The sequence below is a fragment of the Bidens hawaiensis genome, unplaced genomic scaffold (genome assembly GCF_021521415.1).
Source record: "Bidens hawaiensis isolate Kalapana, Puna unplaced genomic scaffold, B.hawaiensis_p1.1 tig00003182_1, whole genome shotgun sequence".
NCBI classification, from domain to species: Eukaryota; Viridiplantae; Streptophyta; class Magnoliopsida; order Asterales; family Asteraceae; genus Bidens; species Bidens hawaiensis.
Window position 1 is genome coordinate 442368 of NW_027491173.1, and position 10678 is coordinate 453045.

General features: G+C 37.4%; 1 protein-coding gene across 1 annotated transcript; it reads right to left on the minus strand.

Moving 5' to 3' along the window:
* Positions 1–386: 386 nt before the first annotated feature.
* LOC143622540 (pyruvate kinase isozyme A, chloroplastic-like) lies at positions 387–5334 on the minus strand. Its single transcript, XM_077093656.1, has 6 exons — positions 4810–5334; positions 3237–3327; positions 2957–3150; positions 2737–2858; positions 1574–2052; positions 387–870 (listed from the first exon to the last, which is right to left on the minus strand). Exons 1-6 carry the CDS (start codon positions 5332–5334, stop codon positions 569–571), a joined length of 1713 nt encoding a protein of 570 aa, XP_076949771.1. The 3' UTR covers positions 387–568.
* Positions 5335–10678: the final 5344 nt, after the last annotated feature.

Below are 10678 nucleotides of genomic sequence, written 5' to 3' on the forward strand. Positions count from 1 at the left end.
AATCACTCTCTAAATTATAAAAACACCCCTCACATAATATGAGGGGTTGGATGAGAATGCTCTTAGCTATACTAAATATAAATAACGTACTCAAAAATGGAGGTAGCAATCGATTTCCGTCCCCCAATGCATGCCAAATATGGCATTTGTAGCTGCTGCTACATATCCATTTTGGAGTTATTTAACAAAAAGTTATATCGGGAAAGTGAAAATTAAATATAACTTATTTAGCAAACAAACTTATTTAGCAAACAATGGGTCATTTCTCTACTTAACATGTCAATAGTAGTTTTATAAATATATTTCATTTTCAACTTTTAAACAAAAACAAGCTTTCTTAACCAGGAAAAAGGATAAAAGATAACCAACCTTCACTACTTTTTCGAACCAAAGGCAAGTCATCAAATTACATAACCCATAAATATTAAGCTACAAAGTTCTCAAGCAGCATCAATCCTCGGCACAATCAATAAAAAGTCCAACATAACAAAACGCAAATACAATAATACTTTATGGCGTTTGCATAACGAGCCCTCGTGAAATATAACAAGTAAATCAAAGTGTTTTCTTATGGCACATTCATAACTTGAATCGATTGCAACATATCCGATACAGCAACAACAAGATCACCAGATTTGATCATACCTCGAGCCTTGAGGAGAGAGAAAGTCTTGTTGAGATTGGTTTCCATGTCGTCTGAGAAGTCGAGGCGGAATGGTATTAAACCCCATTGCAGATTAAGACGTCTTCTAACCGAGACATCTGATGTGAAAGCAAAAATTGGGCAGTCTGGGCGGCTACGTGACAACAGAGATGCCATGTGCCCGTCTTTTGTGTACACAAAAAGGGCATCCACCTCCAAATTATTAGCTGCAAAATGAAAACCAAATAATACGGGTTCATAACATTAAAAAATCGATATGCATTCTTATTTATCACAAAGGGGTGTGGATTGGTCTGCTCAAAACTGAATTGAAAACCGTTCGGTTTGATTTTTTCGGTTTTCACAACAGGTTCTGTTCAGTTCATTTCAGTTTTTCGGTTTTACCATTTAGGCTTGAAAATTTTGGCCCAAAATAAGGAATTTGGGCTCCAAACTTCAGGCCTAAACTTTTTTTTTATTTAATGATTAATTGACTATTACACATTTGTAGAGTTTTTGTTACAAATTGGTTTTCAAAAGCATAGAACCCAACCATTGGTTTTTTAATGGGTTCGGTTACATCAATTACATTTCAGTTATGTAAAAAATACATGAAAAACTCACTAAACTAATATTTGGTGTATTAAAAAACCCCTAAACATGTCTAAAATGCACTTATTGTTTATTTAATTATTTTTTAAAATAATGACTTATAAGCCATTAAATTTGTCAGTATAAATTCTCTTTGCAAAAATACTGAAGGTTACTTTATCAAGTTTCCAACAATTTATGAGTTAACAATTAGCAAATAAGTGCATTATAGACAGGTTTAGGGAGAAACAAACTTAGGTGAAGTGTTATTTTGTTCATGAGAAACAAGAAAGTATGTCGGTTTTAACCCTAATAATAATAATAATGAAGAGTTCTCACCCATTTTGGCAGCAGAATTGCAAATCTCTTCAGAAATACAATCAGAAAAGGAAGACGCGATATCAGGAAGATCCATAACTTCGTGACGTTTCTCTTCGCGCCACCACTTCTCGATTCTCAAACTAACACTTCTCAACACGGTCAAAGCCTTGTCGGGGAACTGACCCATTGCTGACTCACCAGACAACATAAGAGCATCGGCCCGTTGTCTCACCGCTTCTGAAACATCTGCCACCTCAGCTCGGGTGGGTGTCGGGTACTCGATCATGGACTCAAGTAGTTGAGAAGCCACTATTACCGGTTTGTTTAACTGTCTGCACACTTCAACAATCTTCTGTTGGGCCAATGGGACCTGTTCTAGTGGGATTTGTGCACCCAGATCGCCTCTCGCTACCATGGCTCCATCCGAAGCAAGAATAATTTCTTCCAAGTTTTTTAACGAGTCGATGCTCTCGATCTTTGAAATTACTGCTATATCCCTGCATTAGTCACATTGTTGTTTAAATGAAGAATCCAAGAAATCACCAGACAAAGTGACAAACAATAGTTTGATAAAATAATCAAATTAACTGAACCGATATAACCGAACCTATCCAAACACCAATGGGTCGGTTTTGACTTTTTTTTTAAATGAAAACCGAACAGACCCATTATTTATAAACCACAGTAACCGGCCTGACCCGACCCACCACCTTTAACCAATTCATAACCAAAGATTTAGTAAGTTTTACATTTGTGAAATGGTAAAGCTTAATTTATTCAAGCCCAGATATCTAATAATAGTTTATTAAGTTGTTACAAAATTTAAGGCCAACCCACCAACATTCTCTATTTTTATCGACCCATAACCGAACCGAATCAACTTGTAAAACAGATTAACCATAACCAATCGGTTATCATACATCCTAAATCATTTTACTGAACAGATTACTATTAAGCTAAATATTATTCAGAAAACCGTCTTCAACACCCTAAAATATATAACAAAAAAATATATAAAAAAATTAAAAAAATCCCATTTTTCTGACAAGTTTTAGGTTCTATTAAGCCATTTAACAATTCAAAATTCATTTTTGTTGTTTGGTACAAAGAAAAACTTTGTATGGGACCCACAGAATGGAGAGTTAAGGACACTGCAATAAATTCAACAAACAATTTCTTACCCATCACGAGACCGCGCTTTGATGTAACTTTTAAGATGATTAATCACTTCTGCTGACTTCACGAACGATACTGCAATAAAGTCAACACCTTCTGCAATCCCAAAATCAATATCCAACCAATCCTAAAAACATAACACAAGATCCTTGATTGTACTAAATCAATGAAAGGCTTATATAATTGTCACATTTTTATCTTCTTGGGTATATAAACATTATTAACCTTTGAGGAAATTGTTGGAAGCATGGCATTGCGTTCACGAACTAAGCTTCCGTCACGCCAGAAAGTGAGATTAGCCCGAGGTAACAAAAGCCCAGGGTCAGTACACAAGCACTTGACATCGGGACCGATCTTTTCAATCACCTCAAACCTCACCATTCCACCATCAACAAGGAGTTCATCCCCAACTTTAACATCTGTTGTGTCAAAACATGTTTAAAAGTCAACTTGGATTCAAAAGATCAAAAGATATTATATTTACTCATTGAGCCCAAATATTAACCTTCTGCAAAACCGTCATAGTTCACGGTGATACATCGTTCGGGGCGTAGGGTATCGTAAGGCCGAACACTAAAAGTCCATACTTCTCCATCCTGCATCGAGTGATAGTTCACATAAATAAATGAATCAACTGTTTTTCAAGCTGATATTTGTTACATAATACATTGCATTATAAACATAGAATACAAATATAAAATCATTGTTAAACTCTACACTCAAATAAAACAATTAAGAAAACAAGAACCAAATTTTAAAACTCAAAAGCAAGTTAATAAGATCCTACAAATCATCTAGTGACATGTGATAAAAAGATACTAGTTCTAGCGTAAAAAAAAGGTAATGGAGACAAACTGAAGTCATGAATAACCACATTATACTGCATCAAGGCCTGTAAACGAACGTTCAACAAGAAAATTGGCTCGTGTTCGTTCATGCTCTTTAAGTGCACTTTTTTTTCCCTCGCGCCCTCGCTTTTTTTTTCGCCTAGGCCCCATACGAGGCCTATGCGCCCTGAGTGCGCCTAGCACATTTGATAACCATGATTGAATGAACAAAATATGTGTTAATGTTCGTTCATTTTATTAATCGAACAAACAATTTTGTTCATGTTTGTTCGTTTATTAAATAAGTAAACATAAACAAACTTCCTGCTGAACAGTTCATGAACTTTCGGTTCGTTTACAGGCCTAACTACATCCTAAGAAAGATGAATTGAAATTTAGGGGATGCTCATATTGAAAGCAATCATTTGAAGATCATCATAAAGTAACTAATTCAAGGCTAATAAATTCAGATTCCCAAATCAGTGGTTAGCAAATATTTTATTAAAATTTGTAAAATCGTGAACAAGAATTTTGTCCAGTTAACGGTTCGCTTGTCCGATGAAAGCATAATGAAGAAACACGAACAAAGCCTTGTCCGGCTCAGTTTGTTTACAGCCCTATAGTAATATAGATGAATCCAAAATTTTGTGGATGTGAATATTAAAACCAATCATTAGAAGATCATCATCAAGTAATTACTCTATTTATGATAATACCGAGTCTAATAATCACTTAAAACTTGGCCTATTTCAGGAGTACTCGGGAATTACTCGTCGAGCATTCAGCGCCTAGGCAGAATTTTTGTAACCATGGTTAAAAGCTACTAATTCTATGGTTAACAAAGGGATCAATAAAATTATTATAATTGTATTATAGTTTGTAAAATTGCAGAAGTCGCTAGGCGCTACCAAGTCAGTCGACCGGGAAGTTGCGAGTACTTGGCCTAGTCCGATTGCTCGTCGAGTCCTAGGTGCGATTTTTGCTTAAAAGCTACTAATTAAATCTAGGGTTAACAAAGGGATAAATAATAATATTTATGATAATTGTATTAAAATTATGTGCCTTGTGTCCAAGGATTGATGCAAAACTACTATCGAGCCGGGGAAGCAGCCTCTCTATCCCTATGGGATAGAGGTAAGGCTGTCTACATCTTACCCTCCTCAGACCCCACCATAGCATTGCTATTGGTGGGATATACTGAGTATGATGATGATGATGATAATTGTATTAAAATTGTGAATATGAATGAACCTCAGCTTTGGCAGAAGAAGCACCACCAAGATCACCCATATGAATCTCACTGCCTTCGGTATCCATCATAATCGCAACCGCATACCCTTTCTCCTCATTCAGCCTCCTCACCTTCTCAATCACACTCTTGTGCCACTCACGCGTGCCGTGACACATATTGATCCTGGCCACATTCATCCCCCCAACCGCCAGCCCCTCCAGCTCCTCAAACCCGCACGTGGCGGGGCCGATGGTGCACACCAGCTTCGTCCGCCTGGTGCTCCGGAACCCGTTCTCCTTTAGCTCCGCCTCCGTCACCGCATCCACCTCGATCAATGAGGTGGGTCCGTTGTCGGAGAAGTCGACAACGGTTTGTCCGATGACGGCGGACAAACCGTTGTCGGCGGAGGCGGAGAGTGAATGAGTAAGGGGTTTGCGGGTGGGTTTGGGGAAGGGGAGGCAGGTTTGAAGGGAGGGTTTGGAAGGGGAGAGAGTGACGTCTGGTGAAGGGGAGGTTGAAATGAAGGAATTGAGAGATTGTGCCATTCTTCAAATCAAGCAAGCAAATTGAGGTAGTAGAAAGATATACGACACAAAGGGAGGGTGGGTGGCGGAGTTAACAAGTGAGAATGAGGTGGATGCAAATGTTGTTGTTGGTTGTATCGTCAACCCAATCAACAGATATAATAATAATAATAATATAAAACAATGGTCGTGCTATAGGTGAATGTATAGCTTATCGTAACAACCAAGAGCACTTCTCTCGTAAAATTACTCTCTCGGTGTTCATATTTTTTTTTATTTGTCTAATTACAAATTTCATTTTCAAAATTTATTAGTTAATTTCTAAGTTTACCCTTAAGCACACATAATTAGCATTAATAAATAATATGATGGACCCATTTTTCAATGGCATTATTGTCATTTGGTTAGCAAAAAAAAGTAATCATTCAATCCATCTTAAACTTTGTGTTTTTCAAACTAAGACACTTTAACCGAGACGGAGGGAGTATATGATTAAGTTTTGTAAACTAATAAAGAATTTGAGTTAAGCATTGCAAGGTTGACAGTTTGAATTCTAAGCCTACCCGGGTTTTCATCCCACCTTGTGTTACGTTTGAGAGTTCTGTGTCTTATGGTGGCAAAATGACTATCAAGTGGCTGCCAACAGTATAGTGTCTCGGGGTAACGTCCAAGCCAAACTCTGAAGCCAGCATTGGCCTGGCTAAGGGGCTGTTTGGCAAGCGCTGAATCATTAAGTGCTGAACCATTAAGAGGTCTGTATGGGTAAGTGACCCTGAACCATTAAGTGTTGAGCCAGTAAATATTGTTTGGTTGGACCTCTGAATGATCGTGCAGAATGACTATTTTACCCCTTTAAACTATTTTGTGCTAAATAAGTTGTATATGTTCGGTTAGAGCTCTGAATGACCATAGTGAATGATTAATAATTATAATAGGGAAATACATAACATCATGAAGAATCCAAATTTTACATAAATTCTTCAAAATCCATAATCCATGGTAACATACTAAAATCCGAATACAAATTAATACTTGCAAACAATTTTAACTAATTATTTGAAATTAGTTGACTAGCAATCTAGTCACAAACTAGTCATTTACTCAATGCCATGTGAACCCCATTGTTGGTGTATGGTTGGTTATATGCAGCGTCGCAAGGTAATTTCATTAATAGCTGATACTATATCTCCATCAGCAGCCTTAGGAACTTTGACCGCCTTTGGCCTACACACCCCAGCTTGAGTCATAACCAACTCAATGTCCTTGGCCTCCACTCCGTTCTCATCAATGTATTCATCATCTTAAGCCGTGGTTAAGGTCTCTGACTCGCACTCAGTTGAATTGTTACCTAGATTAGTGGCTTTAAACTGATCTGCTGCCTGACTTTGTAACCGTGAGCTTAACTTTTCTATTTTGGCCTCACCAAATATAACATAAGTATCTGAAGCAGAGCTTTTTAATACATCATGCTTTAAAATAAAAAACAAAAAGCTGTAAGAGTTATCAAATTTAATAATATGTGAGCAAAAACCACCAAAATCATTACTAAATTGATAAAAAAAATCTCTCATGTCTAACACATAAACCAAGTTCACACTTTCACCAATTCACGCAACCAGGTAAATCTATATACCATCTTATGGTTGTGTTTCAAGTTGTTACCGATTTATGAAAAAGAGTGCCCTTTGAAAAACTAAGCAAAATTTGCAAAAAATTAACAATTATGATTTTGACCCATTAACCAACATACTCATTTTTCTGATGTATTTTTGCAAATTAAAAACTTATATTTTTGCTCTTTTTGACAGTAACTAGGCATGTTCAAAATGGTTTGGGACTAGGAACCGGAACCGGTTCCTAACCGGTTCCTATATTCAAAACCCCCTTTTAAACCGGTTCCAGGCTCGAACCGGTTAGGGAACCGAACCGGTTCTCCCACCCTCGGACCCCTAACCTATCTAACCGGTTCTTACCGGTTCCTAACCCGGTTCCTGTACCGTAACCGGTTCCAACCGGTTACAGTGTAAAATTTTTTTTTTTTCGTTTTTCGTTTGCGATTTGGATTCTAAACTACGATTCGTATTTGTATAACATGAAAAATAAAAAAAACAATTAACATAAAAATAAACAATTAACTGATGAAGAAAAGACAACTACTGAAGATGTTTGCCACTGAAGACAACTACTGAAGGTTGCCACTGAAGACAACTACTGAAGGTTGCCACTGATGACAAGTTGACAACTACTGAAGGTTGCCACTGATGATAACTACTGAAGGTTGCCACTGATGACAACTACTGAAGGTTGCCACTGATGACAACTACTGAAGACTGCCACTGATCACAACTACTGAAGACTGCCACTGATGAGGAATACTCATCAGTGGGAACATTCATCAGTTGCAGAGTTTGTTGTCACTGATGCAAAATATGAATCAGTGACACATCAGTTGCAGAGTTTCATCAGTTGGAACATCATCAGGTTAAATATGTAACCATTGTACAATGTAAACTTGTTCATTGGATTTCCAATACAAGTGCATTTAGTTTTTTTTTTTTCGGTTTTCGTTTGCGATTTGGATTCTAAACTACGATTCGTATTTGTATAGCATGAAAAATAAACAAAACAATTAACATAAAATTCATTTTATTTACTTTAAGAAGTTAAAAAAAAAAAAAAAAGGTTACATGTTTTAAAATCTTCAAAAACAAACTAACAAAACATTAAACTTATAAATATAAAGTTGTGACATATTATTTCTAGAAAAGCCTTCTTGTTCGTCGTAATTATTGAGCGGCGACTTCTTCCTCGGAATTACTTGTAGAAATGCCTTCTTGTTCGTTGTGCACTCGAACATCAAGTGGTGTTTCATCTTCGAGAGTGGTTACGTGTTGAATACGATCGATTGAGTCCAAGTGATCCTTTAAGCAAATGCACATCTCCACCGACTCCGAATTTAGTCTTGTTCTTCTCACCGATATTACCCTGCCACTAAGAGAAAAAGCGGATTCCGAAGCTACCGTAGAAGCTTGGACGGTTAGTAAATCACGGGCCATGGTGGCAAGAATCGGAAACTCGGTTTCCTTTACCTTCCACCAAGCCAAAACATCAAAAGTGCCATATTCCTCTTCGGATAAACCGGTAGAGTAATCATTTGCACTATACCTTCCTAGTTCGCTTGAAGGGGTGTTACCCCTTTGTTTTTTAGCCGTTACGTTGCGAACGGTGTTCATAAGGCTAATCATGGGATCTCGTACTCTAGTAGCACTTGAACTTGATGAAGACCCCCCCGGCATAGGCATGTGTATGTTTGACCCATATTTATTTAAATAAAAGTCATACATAAATTTAAAATTCAAGTTAAAATCATTTTTTGCCTCTGTTGAAAAGTTTGGGTCAACTTCATGCATATCTAAGGCTGAAAAAATTTCGTCTATCACACATTCAACCCCTGTAACATTTAACATTGGGTTTAAAGCGGCGGCGCAAGTAAAAACCGGTGGCAATTCAAGAAAGTATTTTTTTAATTTAAACTTCATTGGTAATATGATGTTTGAAAACATTGGACTTTTATTTTCAAATTCTTTAAGATTGTTAACGATTAAAAATAACTCCGAAAGAACCAAGGGACTTGTCGGATAATACGTTCCCGATAGTTTCGTAGTTGATGTTTTAAAAACTTCAAGAAAAGTCGATAAGTCATTGATAATTTCCCATTTCTCATTTGAAAAGGGGATTGCCAAATCATTCTCGGCAAGACTAGAATGAAACATTTGTAAAGTTTCTCTTTGTTTCAAAGCACTTTGAAACATTATGCAAGTGGAATTCCATCGATGAGGTACATCCCAATTAGCTCCCAAAGCTTTTCTTCCCGTATCTTTACAAAATTTTCTATATTCTATTTGTCTTTTTTTACTTTTCTTAAAAACTTCATGTATCATTAGTCTAAAATCGTTTATAACCGATGTAACCTCATCCGAAGCAAGTCCGTCTTGCACGATTAAATTAATGATATGTGCAACACACCTTGAGTGAAAAAATACACCATTGCAAATCGGCGTATATTTTAATTTTAATTTATCAACCGCCGATGTATTATTCGACGCGTTATCAAATGCCATTGAAAATATTTTATTTTCTAGTTTATAAGTTTTTATAACATAATCTAAAATTTCAAACAAATTATCTCCCGTATGTGGATATTCAAAGAGTTCGAAAGCAATGGTGCGTTTCATCATTTCCCACGATGACGGGTCTACCCAATGAGCGGTGACACAAAGATAAGATTCGGGTAGACCATGTGGAGCCGACCAAACATCACTAGTTAAGTTTATTCCCGTATTTATATTTTCAAAATATGCAATTAGTACCTCTTTGGCCTTCTTCCACAATTTTAAACAATAACGTTTAAGAGTATGACGACTTACGTGAGTGTATTGTGGTTGAAGCGTATCTCGAATCATGGCGGTTAAGCGAGGGTTGTCGAAGTGGCTAAACGGCAAAGCTTCTTGAATCACAAACTTCGCCATACGATCTTGAACTCGATCAATTTGGTATGTAAATATTCCGCCTTCACTATCCATTTGCGTTTGTTGCGAATCGACGTTCTTTTTCAACGCCTTGCAATACGGTTTTTCGATGTGTTTCTTCAAATTTGAATTCGAAAGTGGGTTTAAATAAATCCCACAAAACTTGCACCGAGCCTTCAATGAATGGTCATCACTCAATTCAACCAAATCCCAATTGCACCAAATCTCTTGATTACGATTATGAGGTACAATACGAACGAAACTTGATTCGGCGTTGGAACCTTGACCAACCGATGATTGTGAGGCAGCCATAACAACAAATATGAATATAGAAGAAGAGAAAACAAGAGATTAGAGAACTCAAAACGTTGTAATAGCGTTTTTTTGTATTTTTTTGCGATCGGGTTTGCGTTTTGAGTGTTGTGATGAACCCATGACACCAAATACCTATTTATACTAGTAGTGGGGTGCTTGGGGGAGCCAAAAAACGGCTATTTTTGACCCCAACGGTCAAAAAACGGCCAAAAAAACGATTTCCAACGGCTATATTCGATCCAACGGCTAGAACTGGTTAGGAACCGGTTCCGGATGGTTCGGTTCCAGAACCGGTTCCGGTTCGGTTCCGGTTCCTACCCGCCCCCACTCAGAAATGCAAGAACCGGTCACGGATCATCGGGTTGAATCAGATAGGGTCCGGTTCCTACAAAAAACGGGTAGGAACCGGTTCGGGGTCCGGTTCGGGTCCACCGGTTCGGTTCCAAGAACCGGTTTCGTTGAACATCTCTAACAGTAACACGGCTAACAACAGGTATGGGCTTTGCACATAACTCAAAGCC